The sequence below is a fragment of the Elephas maximus genome, chromosome 13, assembly GCF_024166365.1.
Source record: "Elephas maximus indicus isolate mEleMax1 chromosome 13, mEleMax1 primary haplotype, whole genome shotgun sequence".
Classification (NCBI taxonomy): domain Eukaryota; kingdom Metazoa; phylum Chordata; class Mammalia; order Proboscidea; family Elephantidae; genus Elephas; species Elephas maximus.
Window position 1 is genome coordinate 83,129,823 of NC_064831.1, and position 25,178 is coordinate 83,155,000.

Below are 25,178 nucleotides of genomic sequence, written 5' to 3' on the forward strand. Positions count from 1 at the left end.
TTTTTAAAAGGTTACAGCCGTGGAAACCCTATGGGGCAGTTGTACTCTGTCCTGCTGGTCACTATGAGTCGGAATCGAATCGACTCAAGGGCAGTGGGTTTTGGTTTTAAATCAAGATTTTGTCACATACCTGTGACGCAGTGGAAGGGAATCCCTGTTAGCCCCAGCTTTCCCTTCTTCACTGGAGCCTGTTCATGAAGGGCGTCCTCTCTGCAGCAGTCTGCTGATAATCGAAGGCTTTAAAGCAGCTACTGCCCCCTTTTTCCCAGTTTGCCTTCTAAAGTGGAAGAGAAAGGAATTATCTTCTTTGGGCTCTTGGAGACAGTGAATGGCAGGCCAGCAACTCTTGGCCAGAGTTCAGGTCTGTTATGTTTAAAAAGTAGCTTTTGTTCATGCTGCTCATAACGGTTGTTCAGATCCTTATGTGCCTCTCTAGGTTCCTGTCAACCAACTTTTCCCAAAAAAGGAAGACTATATACCCAGCTGACTTGAATCCTGACTTTTTCATGCTTGTTTACATTGCCTTGGGGCCTCAGTGGCCAAATGTGGGTGTTTCCTCCCCAGCTTCCAAAATTTTGGAAAAAATTCCGTTGATTCCCTTCTAACTCCTATTAGGGCTTGCTCTGGCAATTCCAGTCTCCTTTGATATATGAAACATTTTTTACTCAGGTTTTCATATCTTGGACTCCTCTTCATTGTAGCCCCACTTACAATGTACGCCTTAGTGAAGGAGTCTTCCTCATAAAAATTTACATTTTGTAAGAAGTCAGCAATCTAGGAGTGGGCCACCATTTAACATGCTACAGAGCCCTGTAAATCCTCACAATTGGGAGGTACGGAATAACTAATCTTCTCACTACAGCCCTGCTACAAAGTGATTTAGTAATTTACTTTCTTCTGATTCTAATTCGCTTTCTTCCTTCCCATTCTTGGAAGTTGAAACAAGATTTCAAACACACATACACACGAATTTAATGAGGCCTTTTAAAAATCGGGCCAGTTGTTCAGATTCTCTCAGATCGTAAAAGGGTGGTTTTAGTTTTTCCAGATTCTTTGGTCCTCAGTGGTTATGGTTGGCAGTAGCGGGGGGTTTACCACGTGGGCAAGCAGCTTATTCTCACTGGGTTTCAGTTTCCTTCTCAGGGATGAGGGCATGGAACCAGTTGATTTGCTAAGGTTTTTTTCCACTCATATTTGGTGATTCTAAGTTCCTCTGGGAAACCCTGATGGTGTAGTTGTTAAGTGCTATGGCTGCTAACCAAAAAGGTCGGCAGTTCAAATCCACCAGGTGCTCCCTGGAAACTCCATGGGGCAGTTCTACGCTGTCCTATAGGGTCGCTATGAATCGGAATCGACTGGACAGCAGTGGGTTTGGTTTTGTTAAGTCCCTCTGATTGTCCATAAGGCTGTAGATCTGTAACTTCATTGGAAAGCCCTAGCTTCAACATCTGTTCTCTCAGTTTTTGCTGTCATTTTCATTTCCCGCAATTGTAGAAGTGTACCTCGTTGGCCGTGGTGGTTCAGCAGTCTCAGTTCCTGAGGAGTTACGGAAATTAGAACTAATACTTCCCATCTGAGCTCTTCTCCCTTGGGTCTTAATTGGTAATGTTCTTTCAAGCTTGTTACCTGTTAAACTACTTCTCTCAAGTTTGACTGTGGGAGCCCCTTTTGAAGGGTAAGCTGTTGTGGATGTGTTCCAGGGTAGACTGCAGACTCCTGCCAGCCTGCCAGTTCTGCGACATCTTACTTTCTTTTTTCCCTGGCAATGACCTTCTATCCCTCAAATTCGTTAGCAAACATTTATTGTACTAGGCTCTAGGAAAACAGAATAAGATAGGTCCCCAGAGTGTAGTTAGATAGAAGGAGGCCTTTGTTTTAAAGAGAGATTGAAGGATAGTAGGCTAAGTAGGATGAGTCCACTTCTGAAAGCACTCTACCTGTCTGGCTGATAGATGGAAACGGCTCATTTCTTAATTGATTTCTTTAACAAAGCACCATCTCCATTTGATGCCTGTGTGCTAAGCTCTGGTATAACCAAAAACCAAGCCAAGTGCCATCGAGTTGATTCCGACTTACGGCGACCCTGTAAGACAGAGTAGAACTGCCCCATAGAGTTTCCAGGGAGCACCTGGTGGATTTGAACTGCCAACCCTTTGGTTAGCAGCCATAGCACTTAACCACTACACCACCAGGGTTTCCAAGCTCTGGTATAAAGAGGAACAAAAAAGGCCCTCCCTGCAAGGAGGCCCACTACTGGTCGAGAGATGGCTGTGTAAACACTGGTGCTGGTAGAGCTTGAGCAATGCTCTGCCTTATCAAGGAAGGCTTCGTTTTTCCCTGAGGTCTCTCTCTGCCAGTTCAGGTGCAGGGTGACTCCTGCAGCATTCAGGAAGATTCTCAGGAATCTGTAGATCGGCCATCTTCCTGCAGCATGATCTCACTGTTACTTACTACCACCTACTGCTGTCGAGTCAATTCCGACTCACAGCGACCCTACAGAACAGAGTAGAACTGCCCGTAGAGTTTCCAAGGAGTGCCTGGTGGATTTGAGATGCTGACCTCTTTCTTGGTTAGCAGCCGTAGCACTTAACCACTATGCCAGCAGGGTTTCCCGTTACTTACTACTTTGACCTATTCTCCCATGGCGGGTTTTGATTTGACTTTACAATTATAGACAGTTATCGTTAGCATGACCTTATTCCCTATGCACAGACCCAGAGGCACAGGGGTTTTTTGTTTATAGAGAAACCTTAGGTACTTGTCCGTAAGTTTTTGCCTAGGTCTTTTATGACTTCTTTCAGCAGGCGAGAATTGAGCTAGGTCCCTGTGATAAACTTGTCTGATTTTCAAGTAAGCTTGAAAAACTGGGGTGGTAGAACACCTATAGGTTACGGTTCTTTGAAGCCTTTTAAGATCTCGAGGAGCAAAGAACATCACCTACCTTACCTGCTAATTGGTAGAAACTACATCCTTAACTAAACAGATTATTTGATAGATGGCAGGTTTATCATTGAAAAATAAGTTTAGGGACTGTTTCCTCAAATACTCTATAAAGATGTTGAAATATCTAGTGCAGTGGGTCTCAAAGAAGTTTCCAGCTAGCAGCATCAGTATCATCTGCGAATTTGTTAAAATTCAAATTCTAAGATCCTGCCCCAGGGCTACTGAATCAGCAATTCTGTGGCAAGGGCCCAAAAGCCTATTTTAACAAGCTCTCTAGGTGGTTCTGATGCATATTAAAATTTAAGAACCGGTGATCTCATGTATATTATGTCTTTGATCTTGTCAATGATAGTAGGAAATTAGCATGGAATATGAAAAATTTAATAGCGGTTTCTTTTTTCAGAAAAAGGACTTAATACATCCTGGTTTCTATTTTTATGTATTTTTATTAAAAAGAGAAAATAGGAATAGGTATCATGTAGTCCAGGAAGGATCACAGCCAAAATTTGAATGGAGCTAGAATTGGTCTTTTAACATAATACTGAAAATATGTGTGTTCTGCCTTTTGGATAGCCAGATTGAAATTGGTTTTGTGACATCGTTTACCTGGAAGAATTTTTTTTTTTTGGTCATTTTGCTTTTTTTTTTTTTTGACTGCAGAGAAAAATGGAAACGGGAGCCCTCAGAAGATGAACAGGATCAAGGCACCAGTGCAGAGAGTGAGCCAGAGCAAAAAAAAGTGAAACCCAGAAAATCCGTCCCCAGAAGGTACATATTTGCCTGAGCATCTCTGCTCTGGACGAGCGTAATTTGTGTTAGGTTGAGAGGGATGACGCAGTGCTGGAATGATAACCTTAATTGATTGGATTGGATACAGTGTGTTGTGACCCTGGGTTTTGAATGTTTGTGGTTCACGTTGTGCCAGCCTGCATGATCAGGAAGTGATTAGATGACAGGGCTAAGTTATTGTGGATGTTCAAATGGTGTGTAGCTCTGATAAACTAAAAAACCAAACCCATTGCCATCAGGTCGATTCTGACTCATCAGAACCCTATAGGATAGAGTAGAACTGCCCCATAGGGTTTCCAAGGTATGGGCTGGTGGATTGAACTGCCGTCCTTCTGGTTAGCAGCCGAACTCTTAACTACTGTGCCACCAGGGCTCTGTAGCTATGATAGTGAATTTATTGTGTCTTACTCCATGACATACTAGATATAAATAGGGGCAAATGTATCCTTCGCTTAAAAAAAAATCTCCCTGTATATTTCACCACGTTCTTTTTAGGAGAACTGATTCATAAGTTTAAAACACTGGCAGGTTTAAAGCATTTGTTTCACTGTTAATTACTTTGTTCCTATAATCTGTGTAACAGTAAGCAGGGAATTTTGATGATGCAGAGAAGGAGGTAGGCTGAGCTATCAGGAAATTTTGGTAACTTTGGATCAGACAGATGGCCGCAAAGGTACTGGTGTGACAGAGGGAGGAGGCAGATAAGCCCCAGGAAGTTTACCTTCTTGCAGTGTTAATTAGGATGAGGTTGGCCAACTATGGCCTATAGGCCACATCCGTCCTGCCCACCCACCACCTGTTTTTGTATGGCTTGTGACCTAAGAATGATTTTTATAGATGAAAATTCATAATTGATTTGATGATAGAGGATACTGTATTTGAATGCCAATTAAGTGAAATGTTACTAACCAAAGTAAATTCTGTTCTTCTCATTAGTAGCTGTGTATCACAACAAAAGTACTCAGTGGTTATTATTTTATATTGAATTTCATCAATAAAATATATGTGTTCTGTAGTTATTATAGATGTTCTCTAGAACATTTATATTCTCTAGTTAAGTATCGATACAATGTCCTTGATATTGCCTCTCAGCACCTACAATCTAAAATCTTTAGTATCTGGCCATTTTCAGGAAAAGTTTGCTGATCCTTGGCCTAGCATGTTGTTCCTTCACCCCCTCCCACCTCAGCAGTGAAATTCATCTAAGTTTTGTCTTTTTTTTGGCCTGAGTTTAAGCTCTTTCAGGACAGGAATATCACTCCAGTTCTGCCTTCTCCTTTTTAATCCATTATTTTTTTGACTCCCTGATCATCTATCTAGCATTGGTTATAGCCGGTATAACAGAGAAATGTGGTCATGAATTTCCACCTCCCTTCCTCTCACCTACTTCTTTTACCTTTTCATCATTGCTAGACTACTTGGGGATTTCCTTATGTAAGCCCCTGTACGGTGGCTCTCAGTCCTGACTGTGTGTTGGAATCACCAAGAGAGCCATCTCCTCAGAGTCTGTCTCAGTACATCTGTAGCACACTTTCTTAGTAGTCTTCCAGGTATATTTTGTGAATGTATAAGAAAAATGTGCAGTTATTTCTTGTTCTTGACCCCCTTTACACAGATGGTAAGGTAGTATGTGTCTTGTTCTACATTTTCCTTCACTATCTTAATCTTTTCATATCAACACACAGAAAACTTGCTATTTTTATGGCTAAGTAGTATTTAATTTATTTTTAAGTAGTTTCTAGTGGGTGAACATTTAGAGTTTTTCTAGTTTTTATATTATCGAAAATAATGCCACCAAAACCAAAAACCAAACCCATTGCTGTCGAGGCAGTTCTGACTACAGTGAATACCTACTATGCCTGCCTGTATGGGTGTATATCTGTAGGATCCACTGCTAGGAGTAGAATTGCTGTATTTATAAGTCTGATAGATATTTCCAAATTACCTTCCAAAGAGGTACCATCAGCAACAAGCTGCAAGTGTGTTTTTACGTCAGGTGGTCCAAACAAACAGTGGAGAACCATTGTCTGAGAACCCTGTCAGTGATCTCCGGTCAATGATTAAGGATTAGAAGCGTTGGGATCACTTTGGGCTCATGTTGAAGACACAGGTTGATAGTGAATGAGAACCTTAGTGAGCGGGACGCAGGACCGTGCATTTTTTTACAATCCCTGAGCGAATCCTGCCTAGGCACTACAGCTCTGAGAAACACTGTTGTGTAGATTTGAAGTAGACACCAAGTGATAGAGTAAAAACTTCACCACTTTTTCTTTTCTCATTTTAGACCAGTGCCCAAACCCTGTGTTAAGAAGCAGCCTAAACCTCAGCGTGGAAAAAGGAGAAAACAAGACTCTTCTGATGACGAGGATGAAGATGATGAAGCCCCCAAGAGGCAGACTCGTCGCCGAGCGGCTAAAAATGTTAGGTAAATTGTGCCCCAGAAGTCTTTCAGTGGTGTGAGGTGATAGGAGGTTCAGAATTGCTTCTGCTGGGTCCAAGATAATGTAGTTGATAGGCAAAAATAATTACCTGTGTCCTGAGGCTATATTTATAAATCTGGTCAGCCTTTTTCAAAAAGAATGGTATTGAGCCAGGGAGGATGTGGAAAGTGTGGCAGCAGCCCAAGCCTTCATTTTTTTTTTTTTTTTTTTTAAGTTTTGTGCTTTAAGTGAAAGTTTACAAATCTAGTCAGTCTCTGATACAAAAATTTATATATGCCTTGCTGTGTACTTCTAGCTGCTCTCCCCCTAATGAGATGGCACACTCCTTCTCTCCACCCTGTGTTCCCCCTGTCTGTTCAGCCAGCTTCTGTCCCCCTCTGCCTTCTCATCCCCCTCCAGACAGGAGCTGCCCACTAAGCCAAGCCTTCATTTTTACAACTGCTCGAAGTTCATGTTCTGTCAGTGGTGGCTTAGTGGCAGTATCTTCATTTCATAATAGAGTTTTTTCAGGAAAGCCATTCGTATCTTTCTGAATTGCTCTGTGAATCATACAGATTCTTCTATGTTTCAGCTTATGTATTGATGTCTGAGTATAAATTTTTTGAGCTTACCGATAGGATAGTGAAGCCTTAATAGGAAGTGAAATAAAGGATTAGATACACGCAGACATTACTATTTTACTTTACAGGAATTAAAGGGCATTTGATTTTCTTTTAGGATATGCAGGTTTCTTTTGGTCTGCTTAAAGATGGAGAAACTGAGTCCTAGAGATATTGATAACTTGTTCACTGACATCCAAGTAATAATTCCAAAGTTAGGACTAGGTTTTGAGTATGCTGATACATAGCTTAGCATTTTTTCTTACTGTAACAGTACTATATCCAAAAAAAACACCAAATCTTTTTATGTTGAGTCGATTCTGACTTATATTGACCCTATAGAGGACAGAGTAGAACTGCCCCATAGGGTTTTCAAGGCTGTAATCTTTATTGAAGCAGACTGCTACATCTTTCTCCCCGCAGAGTGGCTGGTGGGTTCAAAACGCCGACCTTTCAGTTAGTAGCCAAGCACTTGACCGCCAGGGCTCCTTGTATCGCATCCAGGATGTATTTTTCTTTTGTGTGACTCCCAAACCATTTGTAGTTAATATATGGTGGAAGATCACATTTTAATACTTGACTCTGAGGAAGTATGTTTGTTGACGCTCTCAACGATTTGGGAGTACTTAAATTTTATATTCTTATTATTGGGAGGGAGACCCTGGTGGCGTAGTGGTTAAGTGCTGTAGCTTCTAACCAAAAGGTTGGCAGTTCAGATCACCAGGCACTCTTTGGGAACCCTATGGGGCAGTTCTACCCTATCCTATAGGGTTGCTATGAGTCAGAATTGACTCGATGGCGATGGGCTTTTTTTTTTTAATTGGGAGACACAATAAAGGGTTGAAAACTTAAGATTAAAAATATTGCTTTTCCAAATGGGTAACACCTTCCCAAAACAAAGATGAGAAAGTAGGAAGGGACAGGAAAACTGGAAAAATGGACACGAGGAACCTGGGGTATAAAGGTGTAGAGTACTGACACATTGCAGGGATTGCAACCAGTGTCACAAAGCAATTCGTGTATAAATTTTTGAATGAGAAACTAATTTGCTCTGTAACTTTCACCTAAGGCACAATTAAAAAAACAAAACAAAACAAAAATATTGCTTCTTTTTTTGGCCAAATGAAGTATATTGTTTTCTTTCATTATGTATTTTCTTTATGGCTGTTTCCTTGTGTACATAGTAATGATCTGATATTTAAAACAAGAAAAAATAGAAGTGTCCTTGTAGTGTTCTGTATCTTGTTTACACAAAGTATTACTAATAAAATTTGTATTTTAAAATATGAGTTAGCCTTCCTGCAGTTATCTGTGAATATGCAGTAATACTTTAAGTAGGGAATGAACCTACTAAATGGCTGATCTACAAAATAGTATGTTGGGATCAAAAGGGTGTATGTGGTTCCTTATTCTGGTCTGTTATTAATGGTGGTGCTTAGTTCTGGAAATACAGTTTCTCATTAAATCATCATCATTCCTCATGCAGTTATAAAGAAGATGATGACTTCGAGACCGACTCAGATGACCTTATTGAAATGACTGGAGAAGGACTTGATGAACAGCAAGATAATAGTGAAACTATTGAAAAGGTCTTAGACTCGAGACTAGGAAAGAAAGGAGGTATGTGTCTTTGGGGAGCAGATTATTTTCTGTAACTACTTATTAAGGCCCAGGTTTTCCATTCTGAAGTGGTGAATATTTCAGTCTGTGCCCATGTTTGTTGTGGAATGTGGAAGTCTCTTTCTGGACCAGTCCTGTGTTTCAGAGCTGAGGACAGAGAGACATGTCCAGTATGTCTTTGGAATTTTAAAATTAAGATATTAAAGATAAGTATTGTTTTAAAAAGCCATAACGTAGCAGAGCTACTTGCTCGTTAACATTAAGCAAATCCAGCTTTCATTAGGTGTTTCGAAATCATCTTTGTGAAAGTATCGAACTGTTCATATGCATATTTGGACAACAGTGCAATTTTTTAAAAATATCCCATTGCAATAACTTGTAATTCAGTGCTTTAAAGCAATCTTTTCATGAAGGAAACACCAGAATAATACTTACTGCCTTTTCCTTTTTTTTTTTCCTTAAATTCTGGCTTCACTTGAGATTAAGAGAGTTAACAGAGAACTTTGGATAGGTTGGTAGGTGAGGAGATATTTTGATTTTTATCTATTCTCAATATTCTTGGACAAAGGGATTTATTTTTTGAGTTATTAGGGACTAAAACAAAAGGATGTTCCTGGTATATTTTTACTGTGTTTGGACACAAGAATTTCTTTGATTTCACCTGCAAATTTTATTAAATGTAAAAGTCAGGTTTGCCTTTTGAAAATACTTGAAATTATTGACCTAGTCCATCGTTTGTTATTTTTGAGTTTCTGTGCATTTCAAATCAAAGCATTTTGGTGCCGCATCCAAAAAGAGACTCTTTAGAAGATTGCTTACTTGGGAAGTTTTTCAAGGTCTGGTTTAATAAACTCTCTTTAAAGTTTAACTGAATCCTTTTGCAGCAACTGGAGCTTCTACTACTGTATATGCAGTTGAAGCTAATGGAGACCCTAGTGGTGACTTTAACACTGAAAAGGATGAAGGTGAAGTCCAGTACCTCATCAAGTGGAAGGGTTGGTCATATATCCACAGCACGTGGGAGAGTGAAGAATCCTTACAGCAGCAGAAAGTGAAGGGCCTAAAAAAACTAGAGAACTTCAAGAAGAAAGAGGATGAAATCAAACAATGGTACATTTTCCATCATGGATTTAAAAAAAATATATTTGCAGCCTGAGAGAAGGGAAGATTTTAAAATAACGCATGCAGAACACGGCTATCTAGGATCTCAAATTCTGTTTTGATCATCTGAACATGGAGCTATTTGCAATTCTATTTTTATAAAATTGTGACCTGAAGACATTATATAGTTTTATATACAGCCTCCAAGTTTTTGGAGTTTAATAGTACGAACTGGGCTAAGTGAGCGTTTTTCACCCATTAGCTCTTTAATCCTCACAATAAAGCTATGAGATTGTACTGCCACGACCCGTGTTGTACCGTGGGAAAAGTGAGGCACAGAGTTTGCTAGTGAACAACTCTGCAGGTAGAGCCAGGATTTGAATTCTGGCGGCCCGAATCCGGAGCCCATGGTCTTAAATCTTAAGCACTTTGTTATTTGCGTAGTTATGCTTAGATGTGAGGAGTTGGTATCCTAGAACTCTGTGGGCCATGATACACTTAAAAGAAATCTTGGTTTTACACAACTTCCAAAAATGATATGAAGGAAACAACTAGAGAATATCTACAACCATTGTGTTTTTAGTTTATTTGCAGCTTTGAGTGTGTTAGATGGCATATGGGAAATATGTGGAGCTACAGGACACATAAACCTAGATTGAGTTATAAGACGTATCAAGTCCGCCCTGAAGACCTACCTCTCAGGTTATTTTGTGTTAGGGTTAGGAACAGATGGGCTCTAACTCCCATGTACTGCTATGCAAAATCACGTATTTACTCATAAAATATGTATGCTTACGATTGGGGTACGAGGTCCCTAGGTGGCACAGACAGTTTGCCCTTGACTGCTAACTTAAAGTACCCAGTGGTATTGGGGAAGAAAAGGCCTGCCAATCAGCTTCCATTAAATTTACGGACAAGAAAGCCGTACGGAGCAGATCTACCCTGTAACACATGGAGTTGCCATGAGTTGGAACTGACTTGATGGCAGCTATCAACAAGAAGTTAGGGGCAGGTTATAAAGCAATTAGAAATTTAAAAATTCTTCAGAAGAATAGTAATAATCTAATTTCAAGTTGATGCTATTTTGCTTTTAAAAGTTTTTGGAACTAAGAATAACTGGTTTTCCAAAAAAGCCACATTAAATCAATTTTACAACCCATATACATATGAGAAAAGGGATGTTTTGTTTTTAAACCTGGAAGACAACTTCATTATCCTAATTTGTTTAGATATCTGAGTTTGTCACACAACATTGTTATTTTTAGGTTTCTTTATGGATAGGTCACATTAGAGAGGTGAACAGCTGGTGTGACCTGCTGTGATTCTAAGTTTTTCATTGTTTCCTGAAAGTGAATGTTGCCTGGAAAATCCCTGACCCACTTACTAGTTAGTGAAAGACTATTAAAGGGACAGGAGGAAGAAAAAATAAATCTCATTTACTACCTTTGACTTTCACCTTGATATATGTGTATGGATCCCCTGAATCTAATTAGTATGTAATTTTTCTCTCTGCTCTCAAGGTTAGAGAAAGTTTCTCCTGAAGATGTAGAATATTTCAACTGCCAACAAGAGCTGGCCTCAGAGTTGAACAAACAGTATCAGATAGTAGAAAGAATAATAGGTAAGTACAGGGAAACTTATTTTAGCAGTATTGGAGCCAAGGAATAATGGCTCTTGCTTTTGGGAGTAATGTAAATAAGTGTGTTTTGTAGGCTTACTTCTTGAGAATAGACACATGGCCTAGATGTATTTTGAAGGAAAAGCTAGCAAGATTTGCTGGTAAGTTTGGATAAGGGGGATGAGAGGAAGAGGCGTCAAGGATGCTGCTCAGGTTTTCCGTTGACTGAAATGGACAGATTAAAGGAGAGGCTGATTCTGAAGTGGCAATCAGGAACTCAGTTTGATATTTGTAAGTTCAATATACTACTTAGTCATCTAAGTGGAGAGTATTGTGGAGTGGTAGCACATGTGAGCCTGGAGTTCAGAACTCTTGGTCTGGGACTGGAGGTTTAAATTGATAATTATCCATATATAGATGGTATTTCAAGCCAAAGATTTCATGACATCACTAGACATAGAGTATGCATGGTATGAAAGGAAGTCTGAGGGCATTCCAGGTTTCGGAAGTCAGAAAGAGGAGGAGAAATCAGCAAAGGAGACTGAGAAGGAGCAGCCAGTGAGAGAGAAGGAGGAGAGCCAAGAGAGAAGTGTACTGGAAGCCAAGCATTTGCATGGCTCGAGAAGGAAGAAGCTGTATAGTCAATGCCATGAGGACTGAGACTACCCTTGAGTTTGGCAGTAGGCGTGGCACAGGTGAGGTAGATTCATGGCCTGGTGGATGCAGGCCTGATTGGGGTGGGTGCAGGAGGGAATGAGAGGGAGTCGATAGAGACAGTGGCAAGAAACAACTCTTCTGAGGAGTTACATTGTAAAGGAGACCAGAAATGGATTTGTAGCTAGAGAGGGATGTTAAAGGCAGTTTTTTATTTTTTCAAGATGTGAGATAGTAGAGCGTACTTGCATGCTGGGTGGCTGTGATCTGGTATTTTTAGTCATGACTTTTTTTTTGTGGTTATGTTAATAGCATCTTTCTGTCTTACTTTGCTTTTCTATAGCTGTGAAGACAAGCAAATCTACATTGGGTCAAACAGACTTTCCAGGTAAGCGAGAGATCCTGTTTATAAATGTTGTTTAGCATTTAAGAGCAGTTTATTTTTTGCCAAGTATTTACAGTTTTACCACATGGTATTTCATTGGTTTTACATGAAACAGAATGTCTCTCCCCTCCTTTAACCAAGGGTTCCTGATGTGTGCATTTTTCTGTGTGAAATAGCTCACAGTCGGAAGCCTGCACCTTCAAATGAACCTGAGTATCTGTGCAAATGGATGGGACTGCCATACTCAGAGTGTAGCTGGGAAGATGAAGCCCTGATTGGGAAGAAATTCCAGAGCTGCATCGACAGTTTCCACAGCAGGAACAACTCAAAAACCATCCCAACAAGAGAATGCAAGGTGTGGGGATTGCTGCCTCTTGGTTTTTCAGGGGAAAGATGTACTGATATAAAGGGTGGGTCATGTCAGTATCGGGAAGAGAAGATAGCACATTCTGAAGTGAAAGAAGATGACTCAACCTCAACATGAAAGAAAAATAATTAAAGGAAAGGGAGAGGATGAGGTGTATCACAGCTTTGCTGACTTCTTTAATCTGAAAATTTACAGAATTAGAAGTAGAGACATTGTGGCGAATACGTGAGAGGATTTAAGCACCATAAAACAGAAGGAATGGGAAAGGGGGCTGTTGTTGAATTCTAAGTTACAAACTGCACATAAAGACTCTTTTATTTGCTAGAGTGATCGCACAAATCCCTACCCTTCTCTGGAATTTATCCCATCTGTAAAGTGGTGTGCTAGGGTCCTCAGAGTGAATGAAAGTACATATCAGATGTGGGCTCTGTCTTTGAGAAGTTGACATTCTAGTTAGGGGCACCAGACCGTCTGTGGGAAACAGTGTGTGACTGGGGGTCAGAATACCTGATAAGAAAAGTGCAGAGGTAGGAGTCGCTGAGCTCCAGTGGCCACTGAAGCCTTGAACTGGCCCTGGCCCTTGAAGAATGGATTGGTGCTGGACAGACAAGAGGGGGTCCAGGGTATTGCCCTCCCGTGAAAGCTGTCAAGAAGATGTTCTTATAGTACAGAAGTACTCCCAGACTCCATGGTTGGAAAGGGAGGTGATGTTGGTGAGTCCATTTAGGTCAAAATGTTGTATGTCTTGAATATCATGAAAGGTATTTAGACTTTATCATCTGCGTATTGGGGTGTCTACACTACTGGGCAGAGCAGCTGGATGAAACCAGTATTTTATTTAGAAAGCTTCATCTAATGGTGGTGTGGAGGTGCCTGGGGTAAGCAATTATAAAAGCTAGAGGGCCCAGCCGGTAAAGATGTCATAAACGTTCATGAATGAAGATTTAGTGCGAGGACCAGGGAAGTAGCAGTGGGATGGACGGATTCAGTGGGAGAACCGTTATGGAGAAGATCTGGCAGGAGTGGACAGCTGGATTTTGGAGGGTGAGAGTGAGAAATCAGACACCGTCCGCAGCTAGCTGGACTCAAGGAGAGCGGAGACCATCAAAAGACCAGCCTTTTCAGATACACCTCAGAATGATACTTCTCATAGTAGGTTCCGTAGGGTGCTAATCTCTATAGAAATGTTCCTTAAAAAAGAATTCTGGGGCCAAATAACTTCGGGAGGCATCCTGAATAAATTTTTCCTGTAAATTCACGGTATATACAAGCGTGTATATTATCTAACGACTTAGAGAAGTCATGAAGAAAGAAATTTATGTAACTTGTTAATCTACTGTTGTCCAAACTGATTTGGCTACACAATCCACATTCGTTTTTGTTGTCATGTGCCACTGAGTTGATTCTGCCTCATAGTGATGCAGTAGGACAGAGTGGAACTGTCTGGTAGGTTTCCTAGGCTGTAATCTTTACAGCAGCAGATTGCCAGGTCTTTTCTTCTGTTAAGCGTCTGGGGGGTTCAAACCACCAACCTCTTGGTTAGCAGCTGTTTGCCTAACCATTGTGCCACTGGGATTCTTCAAACCTTTGGAGATGAAAATAGCATCCTTTTCTATGAAAACCAAACTGACACAGTTGGAGGTTCAAAGTAGGTAGGCTGCTTTTGAGATTTTACAAGTCCCGTTTAACCCCTGACAGACTTCCCCAGAGGCATTGTTTGTACTGTATAGAGTAAGAACAAAGATAATCCTGCCCAGAAATCACTGGCATACAGAGCCCTGGTGGTGTAGTGGTTAAGCATTTGTCTGCTAACCAGTAGGGTGGCAATTCATATCCACCAGCTGCTCCTTGGAAACCCTATGCAGCAGTTCCACTCTGACGTATAGGGTTGCCGTGAGTCAGAAACGACCCGATGGCAATGGGTTTGGTTTTTGGGTTCACTGCCGTACGGTACAGATGATGTGTAAAAATAAGTGCCGTTGGATCATGTTTGCAAACTTCTTTCAGGAAAGGAGCAGATTAACTAAAAAATATTTTATTTCAGGACTAAATCTGGCTCTGGGATATAGACCATGATGCAGAGGGTGGAGGTGGTGGTGTGGACGGGTTAGTGATTCAGATGTGAAATTTCAATTTTCTTTGGTGTAGAGCACATAAACTGTGGGCTGACATTTTAGTGTAGGAGCAGGTAGAAAATTTTGTTCAGATTTGGCTTCATGTTAATTGTTGTTTCTCAGGCCCTGAAGCAGAGGCCACGATTCGTGGCTTTAAAGAAACAGCCGACCTATTTAGGAGGGGAGAACCTGGAGCTCCGAGATTACCAGCTAGAAGGTCTCAACTGGCTTGCTCATTCCTGGTGCAAGTAGGTGGAAAAAGATGCTTGACATTTTCTTTACTGTTTCTGCATTCTTTTCACATGCAAAAAATTTCTACCATGTATTACAGAAATTAAAAACAAATCGTGATTGAGAAAAGTCTCTTCTGGGATTTTTATGCACGTATAACGTGCTATTTTAATTTGAAGTAAAGAGTGCTTTATTAATTAGTTAATTTTAGGGTAATTTGTCATAGCTGGAAGAAACATGCGTTATATTGTTACTTTTGAGTGTAATAGCAAGTTAATTTGCCCAGATTTCTGTGTGAAAGTAGTTACCACCAAAGAAAGAAAGAAGAATTTTTTTCTTTTCCTTTATAGGCCAGGGAAGCCTTTAACTAACCTTCCTGTAGTAGTGTTATAGAATAGAGTGGGATTTTTCTTCCACCTGGGGTTCCTGTCCAGGCTATCCCTTTTAGAGGAAGGTTGAACCTGTGAAAAGTGTCCTCACTTTTAGTGATGAGACCACTGTGATCTTGGAGGGAAAAAAGAGAGAGAGATGAGACAGTGATAGGATTTGACTTTTCAAGGTACTTTTGAGTAGTAATCATATTTCATTTACCAAATTCAACTGCAAATTCAAGTAGTCCTTAACTACGACTATATGCTAGAGACTCATCTAGGCCCTGAGAATTTGACCATGAACCAAGATGGACATGATTTTCCTATCCTCGTATAAGAAATACCCTTCATACTACAAATTCCTTTGTCCCCGTGAGTAGTATTAGTTTTGTCAGTGCTTTATAGTAAAGCAAAAATCCTTATTTCGGAGATAAACTACAGCCCGAAAAATAAAAACCTGTGAGCTATTTTCTCAGTGCAAAAAAGACAGTTTCTAATGACACATCCATTTGACTGTTTCCCAAGTGAGCTACCTAATAGTTTGTCCTGTGAAATCCAGTGTAACATTCTATCATGAAAACCAGAATTCTTGAAAAGCTTCTGTTCGTGTGACTGAGAGCATGAATCTGATACAAGTGTGCTAAATTGTTTGAGAACTGTTTTTCTTTCAGAGGATAGTGGGACTTAACCTTCCTAAAGGAGAGTTATCAAGCCAAATGGAACTTAAAAAATTGTATAACTTTACCCTCTCATTTTACATTTGAGGGCCCCTTGGAGCAAAGGTGCCATGTACCCTGTCCAGGGTTACACTGTGTTTCGTGTAGAGTCCTTGACCAGCATTTTTTACTTTAAATGGCCAACTCACAGTCAACTGACAGGGGCCCTAAGCAGTTGTTACGCCCTGGTCACAGGACAATGACGTTAAGCAACGTGCTCTTTTGGTCAGGCTTTGGAAAAATGGCAAATCTATTTAAAACTATTTTAATCTGTGTACGTTGGCAGTAGCGGCTTGCTGGGGGGTGGGAAATACTGGAGAACGTTAACCCTGCCTCTTCCCCAGTGCTGTGGAAAGGTGAGAAATGGTAGGGAAATTAATCAAAGGAGTCCACTGTATCTGAACACAGTTAGGTGTTCCTGAGATGTATGAAGCCATGGCCTCGTCACACTTCCTCCCACTGATGTTCTCCTTTATTCTTTTCTGTGCTCTTCCCTCTAACTAGATACTCTGTGGAACATGGATCCATTTTTAAAATTTTCTTCTTTCTTGGTGAATTAAATGTCTTATTTTTTGAATCACTTACATTGTTACATTGCCTTTAACTTGTGTCTTTTAGTTCTCTCTGGTTCAGTGATGCTACATGTATAAACATGTACATGCCACGTATATCTGTGTAAGCCTTCAGTGGCCTGGTTTTCCAGACTCGTTGAATTACATGTTTGCAGTCTTAGGTCATTACACTCATACATGTTGTCTTAGCCATCTGGTGCTGCTATAACAAATACCGCAAGTGGATGGCTTTAACAAAGAGAAATTTATTTCCTCACAATAAAGTTGGCTAAAAGTCCAAACTCAGGACGTCAGCTCCAGGGGAAGTCTTTCTCTCTCTGTTGGCCTTCTCATCAATCTTTCCCTGGACTAGGAGCTTCTCTGCGCAGGGAACCCCGGGTCCCAAGGACGTGCTCTGCTTCCGGCACTGCTTTCTTGGCGGTATGAGGTCCCCTGGTCTCTCTGCTCACTTTTATCTTTTATATCTCAAGGGATTGCCGCAAGACACAATCCAGCGTTGTAGATTGAGTCCTGCCTCACTAACACAACTGCTACCCATACTCCCTCATTAATGTTGTAGAGGCAGGATTTACAACATACAGGAAAATCACACAATATCTGGAATCACGGCCCCGCCAGATTGATACACACATTTTTTGGGGGGACATAATTCAATCCATTATATATGTATCCCTGAATTCCTGTCAGGTAGACTATTTTGTTGCCCGACCATACTTTCCTAACTCCGGCCATTTCCTCATATTTTTTTCTTGCATCCACGTAGTCTTTTCCTCCTAATATCTTGTTGAAATCCAGCCCATCTCCTAGATCAGTGTTTCTCAAAATGTAGTCCAAGGACCACCTGTATCAGGTTCTTCATATGTGCTTCTTAAAAATACAGATTCCTGAGCCAGATACTCTGATTAAGTAGGTCGAGGCTGGGGCCCAGAAATCTCATGTACTGCGTCTACCACCATTTTAGACTGTAGTGCTGTAGGGTTGCCCTGAGCTGGAATTGATGGAACAGCAGTGGGTTTAGTTTTTTTTGGTTTGGCGTTTAAAACAAGCCTTATGTTTAGAGAGTAGTGTATAAAGCATGAAACAGCCCAGTGGCTTGCAGTAGAGTGGGGTTGGTAATTAATTCAAACAAAGGCTTGAGACTGTGAGGCTGTAGGGTTCACCAGCAGTGGGATTAGCCAGTCTGCCTGTGCTTTTTACACTGATGGAACCCAACGTCTTGTGCTTGTATACAGCAACAGAACCAAATCTGCATTCTCTGATCTAAGGGATTGACGTAAAAAGCCTATTGCAAGGTGAGGAACATAGTCTGTGTTGATTATGCTCAGATCGTTTGATTCTCTGTTATTCATAGCCCCAACTTTCTTCCTCTTGTAGCTTCCTACGGGTATTCGAGGATGAGCAGAAGTATAGTTGAGGCTCACAACTGATGCCTTGCTTGGCTGACATTGTAAGGCATTGGTGTCATTGCTACTTGTGCACTTCCTATTTTTTTGGTGAACTGATGATTTTTCTGTCTTTATTGCTTTCTTTCTGCAGAAGTAACAGTGTAATCCTTGCTGATGAAATGGGCCTGGGAAAGACCATCCAGACCATATCATTCCTCTCCTACCTGTTCCACCAGCACCAGCTGTATGGCCCCTTTCTTATCGTCGTCCCTTTATCCACCCTCACCTCGTGGCAGAGGGAGTTTGAAGTCTGGGCACCAGAGATTAACGTAGTGGTTTACATAGGTGACCTGATGAGCAGAAACACGGTGCGTAAACAAGAGTTGGGATAGAATATATATTGTAAAGGTATTTTGGAAATTGACCTAAAGCTCTTACAGTCTTTAGTAAAACTACTATTCTGACGTACTGCCATGTCTCAGATATTTGGAAATGTATATATTATAAAAATACAGTGCAGATGTTCTTTTAAAACCTTCGCTTACTACTTAAAGAAAAGCAACAGTACCAGTTGAGTGGAAATCTCACTTAGCTGGATTGCGGTAGTATGTTTTCCTTCTGTTTGTCTTACATACTCAAGACCACGTTGTAAAGGCTTATAAGATGGAGTTAATACCTCGTGGAACACTAACATTATTTTTGCTACTTGAGCAGAGAGAGGTTATTGAAAATAATCAAGTTCTTAGAATTTATTTCTCAATTTCTTAAAACAGTGAGGATTCTTAACTTGAAGGAATAAAAGTAAAAGGAAATTAGCCATTTCAGAGCTGCAGAAATGAGAATTACTTGTCTGCTGTCAAACTTATCTTGGACATCATGAATTTTGAACACAAGGGCTTCAGTTTATCTTTGCTTAACACATATTTTCTTGATAGCGACTTACTTCTTTAGCCCCTACTGTATGTCAGGCCCTGTGCTGAGTGCTTTATGTATATTACCTATAGGCCTCATAATAGTAAATGGTATTCTTTCCAACTGACTGATAAAGAAGTTGACTCAGTGAGTCTGACACTTGTCCCCAGGCCAGCTAGAAGGTGGCAGAGCAGAACACAGACTGGAACACAGGTCTTTTGGTACAGGAGCTTTGCACTTTTCCCGCTGTATGTTAGAGTAGATCATTTCAGGGGGATTGCATTTAATAAGAGCGAGCCCTCTGGAATCCTTAAACATTTGAGCTATATGTTAAATGATCCTATGTTTTTATGCTAACTCAAATTTATTTATGAAAAATATATGTATTAAAATTATCTAACTTAAATCCTGGCAGATTTCACTGCCTAATTTTGAGTTTCTAAGCATAGTCGTTGCTAGCTTTGTGAATTCATTTGATAACCGTTAAAAACAAAAACAAAAAACAAACCGTAATAAAATCCCTAGATTATGCAAAATGGCTTCAAGGACTGCTTCCAAAAGTGAAGACAACGGAAGTGAACCGTGTAAAATGGCAGAGTCAGGGATGTTTTCTTTGCAGTCCCTAACACTGTTTTCCTTCCCACTTGGTGGTGGTAACCTGCAGGCATTCATTGTCCTGGTCTTTAGTTCCTAACTTGACAACCAAATGGAAAGAGCTTTGTCGTGAGCCATTTGTGCACACCGGTGCTAGGTTTTCCTGCCGCATGACTGTGTTAATTTTTGCATTCCTTTACATTAACTTTTTTTTCATTCATATTAAATAAAAACCTTCGTCCTAGAAGCTTCCCCTTCCTTTTTCTTGGGGAAACACCTCTCTGGGGTTAATGAAATTTCTGACTGAGCCAGGCTTGTAATTTGTTTTACTTATTAATATAACTATTATCCTACCTAAAAAGTAATCAAGTTACATTTCCATAAGAAAATTCTCTTCTGGGAGATCTTTAAATTAGTCCAGGTCACCAGAGTTTAATTGCTGAAATGTGTCGCAGGGCCAGATTATTTGAATTCTGGCAATAAGGTGGTTGCTGCTTAGTGATCCGACTTTTGAGTCTTAACTTTTACTACTGTGTTCTTGGGTTACTTGGGTCAATTTAGAATATATAAGATATTCATTAAATTCTAATCAAATTTATTTTTTGTTTGGCGTGTTTCAGTAGCATCTATCAGTAGACTTGGTGGTGATAAAGAAAGGTAAAAGTAGAAATTGTATCTTAATTACTGTTTTTTTCTTATAGATACGGGAATATGAATGGATTCATTCCCAAACCAAAAGGCTGAGGTTCAACGCTCTTATAACAACCTACGAAATTCTCCTAAAAGATAAGGTGTGTAATTGGTGGCTAAAAGGCCAAATATTGTACAGTGTGACTTGTCCACATGATAGTGTCTGTACCATGATGTTTTTCTTCCTTTATCTAAAAAAACAAACGAACAAGCAAAAAAAAATCCATCAAGAATATTGAGGTGATAAATTAAAAACGGAACCTTATAGTTGAAGGGGACCTTAAGTCACCTAATCCAATGACAGGATGGAAGGGTATTCAGGCCACTAACTTATGTGATATTTTAGCCAGTCACTGAAAACTAGGGCATTTCCCATCATATCATTAAGGTACAGAACAGATGATGCGAATGGCCTCTGTGAGGAAGAAAGAGAAATGATACTATTGAAGTTTCTCCTTTCTGCAGTTACTGAGAAATGTATGTGGTAGGTAGAGCTAATTGCTGATAAAAAGTGCCAACAAGTTGAGTTTGGTGGCTCTTGGTGTTTCTATGCTGCAGGGTGGGGGAACAGGCAGTATATAAGAATAGTAAGAGAGTAGGCTGGAGAAGAATCTTAATTAAGGGGAGAATACGAAATGTGTTTTTTCTTTTTTTGCCCAGCATGCCAATTTTTTTTGTTCTTGTTTTGGGGCATGCAGCAATACGTGGTACAGGAGACACACCTATACCTTTTAGGTGATGCTGTGCTCTTTTGAGTAGACACCACTCCAACAGCTAGCAGAATAAACAGAAGAGTCCTAACGTACTTTAAGTCAGTGAAGAAGAAATGTGTCTGTGTATACCTTTGCGATGGTATTTGTACAGAGATAATTAACACTTAAAAGCGCTTTTGGGTTCCCTTCTGACCTGGTGGCTCGTTCTGTTTTGTTTTTACTTTAGACTGTGCTGGGCAGTATTAACTGGGCCTTTCTGGGAGTGGATGAAGCCCATCGGTTGAAGAATGATGACTCTTTATTGTATAAAACTCTGATTGATTTCAAGTCCAACCATAGGCTCCTGATTACGGGGACCCCTCTTCAGAATTCCCTCAAAGAGCTCTGGTCCTTGCTGCACTTTATTATGCCGGAGAAGTAAGCTCCTTCCTGTGTATTTCCAAAAGATGCTAGAATGTCTGAAATGCCAATGCTTTTTAACTTTCTTGCTAGACCTTAGGGCAAACAGATGGCATGGTTTGGGGGAAAGCAAAGCATTAAATTGAGGCAGGAATAAAAGAAGTGAAGTGTTCCGTAGTAAATGATAGGCGGTGCAAAAGCCAGCTCATTAAGGAGGGAAGCATATTGTTGACCAAAAGTTGGAATCCGTTAATGTATTTGGGAAATAATTTTTAAATAGGAAATAGCAGACCTTCTCACTATTGTTATAAGGTAATCAGGATAATTGAAACGAAGTATACAAGGTACACAATTTGACAAACGTTGAAAAAAATCTTAACTCCGAATCAGTGATTACAAAAGCACCAGCTTTAGGTCTTATTTTTACTTTTAACTTATTAAAGAACTGCAGAATGTTGTTCTTTTTTGTTTGAAAAGATTTTTATGGTAGACATGATATGCACATTTTTTTTTTTTTAAATTTATTGTACTTTAGATGAAGGTTTACAGAACAAATTAGTTTCTTATCAAACAGTACACACATTGTTGTATGACATTGGTTAACAACCCCAGGACGTGTCGACACTCTCCCTTCTCAACCTTGGTTTCCCCATTACCAGCTTTCCTGTTCCCTCCTGCCTTCCAGTCCCTGCCCCAGGGCTGGTGTGCCCCTTTAGTCTTGTTTTGTTCCATGGGCCAGTTCAATCTTTGGCCGAAGGGTGAACCTCAGGAGTGACCTCATTACTGAGCCGAAAGGGTATCCAGGGTCCATGTTCTTAGGATTTCTCCAGTCTCTTGTCAGGGCAGCAACTCTGGTCTTTCTTTTTGAGTTAGAATTGTGTTCTATATTTTTCTCTGGCTCTGTCCAGGATCCTCTATTGTGATCCCTGTCCGATCTGTCAGTGGTGGTAGCTGGGCACCCTGTAATTGTACTGGACTCAGCCTGGCAGAGACTGCGGTAGATGTGGCCCATTAGTCCTTTGGACTAATATTTCCCTTGTATCTTTAGTTTTCTTCATTCTTCCTTGCTCCTGAAGGGCTGAGACCAGTGAAGTGTTCTAGATGGCGTCTCATAGGCTTTTAAGACCCCAGACACTACTCAACCAAAGTAGAATGTAGAACGTTTTCTTTGTAAACTATGGTATGCCAGTTGAGCTAGATGTTCCTGAGATCATGGTCCCCACAGACCTCAGCCCAGCAGTTCAGTCCTTGAGGGACTTTGGATGAAGACACTATATTCACTTTGTGAGATCCAAGTAACACATCCTATGGAAGCAGCTCTTCAAAGTGAATGCTGTTATTGGATAGCAATCTGGATATCCTCTTCAGCACCCTGATAGTCAGCCTAGAGGAGGGTCCCACCTCACCTCTGTCTTTAACTTGCTGATGTCCCTGATCTGTGAAGATATGGGACCCAGTGACTAGATTGGTCTGTTGTTGTTGTGTGCCATCGAGTTGGTTTGGACTCATGGTGACCCCATATGACAGAGTAGAATTGCCCCTAGGGTTTCCCAGGCTGTAGTCTCTATGGAAGCAGATCACCAGGTCTTTTCTCTGGCAGAACTGCTGGGTGTGTTCGAAGTGCTGACCTTTTGGTTAGCAGCTGAGCGCTTCTAGAGATTGACAAATACGCTAATTCCCAGAAGAATATTGGGGGATTGTATTTTTTTTTTATTGCTACCCACATTTCTTAAACTTAAAATCATTCATTGGTATTCCATGATACTTAGAATAAAGCTTTAATTTGTTACCCTGATTTGGAAGACCCTACTCAGTTTACCCCTTGACGGTGTTCTGCGTCATCTCGTTCATTCCTCTCCATCACTTGTGCTTCAGTCATCCTGGCATCTTCCTGTTCCTTGACACGCCAGGACATTGGTGTTCTTTGTGTCGGAAGTGCTTTCTCCTTATCGTCACACGGCTAGCTGCTGCTTAGTATGCTTCCCTCACCTTTTCTGACCACCTCCTTTTAAGAGATTTTCTCAGACTACTAATCTGAAGTATCCCATTAGACAGGCTCTTCTTCCTTTACTTTCTGTCTAGCACCTATTCATTTATTTCCTCGTCTCCTGTCATTAAGCTATACATTCAAAAATAGCAGGAAACTTGTTTTCATCTCTGGATCCACATTGCCTAGAAAGAAAAGTACTTGGCACACAGTAGACAATGTCACTAAAGTCTCTTGAATCGACAGATAATGCTTCATAACCAATTATTGTTGTTTTTTAATTCAGAAAACATTTGAGTAGCTTTGTGCTGCACACTGGATACCCTAATGAAAAACATAAAAGTGGCTCCTTCCCCCGTAGATTGTTAACTTTTTTTTAAAAATAGTTTTATAGAGATAATTTACATATCATAAAATGCACCATCGAAGTGTACAGTTGGATACTTTTTAGTATTGTAGAGAGTTGTGCAACCATTTCCATAATCCAGTTTTAGAATTTCTCCCTCACCCCAAAAAGTTCCCCATTACCTATTTGCAGTTCATCTCTGCTTCTGTCTCCAGCCCCAGGCAACCACTAATTAGCTTCCTGTTTTAAAGATACACCTTTTCTAGAAATTTCTTACAAATGGAGTCATCTTATGTAGTCTTTTGTGCCTCTGGCTTTTTAAACTTAGCATGTTTTTGGGTTTCATCCATGTCATAGGGTGTCAGTAGTTGTTCTGTTTTACTGTGGAGAACTGCAAGAATATTTCATTGTATGGATATGCGATCACCAGTTGATGGGTATTTGAATTGCTTCAGTGAATAAGGCTGCTGTGTATATTGGCATACAAGTCTGTGTGTGGATATATGTTTTCGTTTCTCTTGATGAGATACTTAGTGAGCTGTTCGGAAAGTTTATATTTCACTTTTTGAGAAACTACCAAGCTGGTAGTTTGGAAAACCAGGCTTTTTCCAAAGTGGCTGTACCATTTTACGTTTCTGCCAAAAATGATTTTTAAGGCTCTAGTTTCTCTGTATACCCACCAACACTTAGGATTTGTTAGCCTTTTTATTTATTTTGTATATCTTTGGTGAAATGTCTGTTCAGATCTGTTGCTTTATTCTTTACTTGGATTGTTTGTCTTATTATTGAATTGAAAAGAGTTTTTTTGAAAGTCTTTAAAAATATTCTGGATACAAGTGCTTTATAAGTATATGATTTGTAAATATTTTGTCCTAATCTGTGGCTTGTCTTCATTTTCTTTATGTTCTTCTGAAGAGCAAAGCTTTCATATTTTGATGAAGTATAATTTATCAATTTTTTTTTTTTTTTAATGGATTGTGCTTCAGGTGCCATTCCTGAGACATCATTGTCTAACCTGAGGTCACGAGGAAACTTTCTTCTAGAAGTTTTATAGTTTTAGCGCTTGCATGTAAGTCTTTGTTCCAGTTTGAGTTAGTTTTTGTTCCTCGTGTGAGGTGAGGGTCTAAGTTTATCTTTTGCAGGGGTATTTTGGAAACGGTTGCAGCACCATTTATTGAAAAGATTAGTCTTTCTCCATTGAATTACCTTGGCACCTTTATCGAAAATCGCTTAAGACCATAAATGTGAAGATCTGTTTCTTGACTTGGAATTCTGTTCCACTGCTGTATATTTCTGTCCTTAGGCCAATACTACACCGTCTTGATTAGTGTAGTTTTATACTATGTTTTAAAATGGGGAAGTATAATTTCCAGTTTTGTTGTTTTCCGAAATTGTTTTGGTTATTCTAGATCTTTGCATTTTCGTGTACATTTTAGGATCAGTTTATTAATTTGTACCAAAAAAACTTGTGGAAGTTTTGATAGGGGTTGTGTCGAACTTGTATTTCAACTTAGGAAGAGTTGCCATTTTAGGGATAATGAGCCTTCTAATCCATGGTAATGGAAATTTTTCTCTATTTAGATCTTCTGTAGTTTTTTGGGGGTAGGCATGGAAATACAGTAAGACATAAA

The 25,178-nt window shown here is 40.1% G+C and overlaps 1 protein-coding gene across 2 annotated transcripts in view; it reads left to right on the forward strand.

Moving 5' to 3' along the window:
* The window catches only part of CHD2 (chromodomain helicase DNA binding protein 2), a 137,593-nt gene that overhangs the window by 30,540 nt on the left and 81,875 nt on the right, over window positions 1-25,178 (forward strand). The window contains exons 6-16 of one of the 2 annotated variants that reach the window (XM_049852651.1): window positions 3,604-3,711; window positions 6,017-6,157; window positions 8,259-8,392; window positions 9,277-9,502; window positions 11,014-11,114; window positions 12,109-12,153; window positions 12,327-12,505; window positions 14,755-14,879; window positions 18,058-18,274; window positions 20,114-20,203; window positions 21,042-21,232. In XM_049852651.1, the coding sequence (XP_049708608.1) occupies window positions 3,604-3,711; window positions 6,017-6,157; window positions 8,259-8,392; window positions 9,277-9,502; window positions 11,014-11,114; window positions 12,109-12,153; window positions 12,327-12,505; window positions 14,755-14,879; window positions 18,058-18,274; window positions 20,114-20,203; window positions 21,042-21,232 (1,557 nt within the window). The remainder of the gene's footprint in view (window positions 1-3,603; window positions 3,712-6,016; window positions 6,158-8,258; window positions 8,393-9,276; window positions 9,503-11,013; window positions 11,115-12,108; window positions 12,154-12,326; window positions 12,506-14,754; window positions 14,880-18,057; window positions 18,275-20,113; window positions 20,204-21,041; window positions 21,233-25,178) is intronic. The other variant, XM_049852652.1, reaches the window with a different exon arrangement.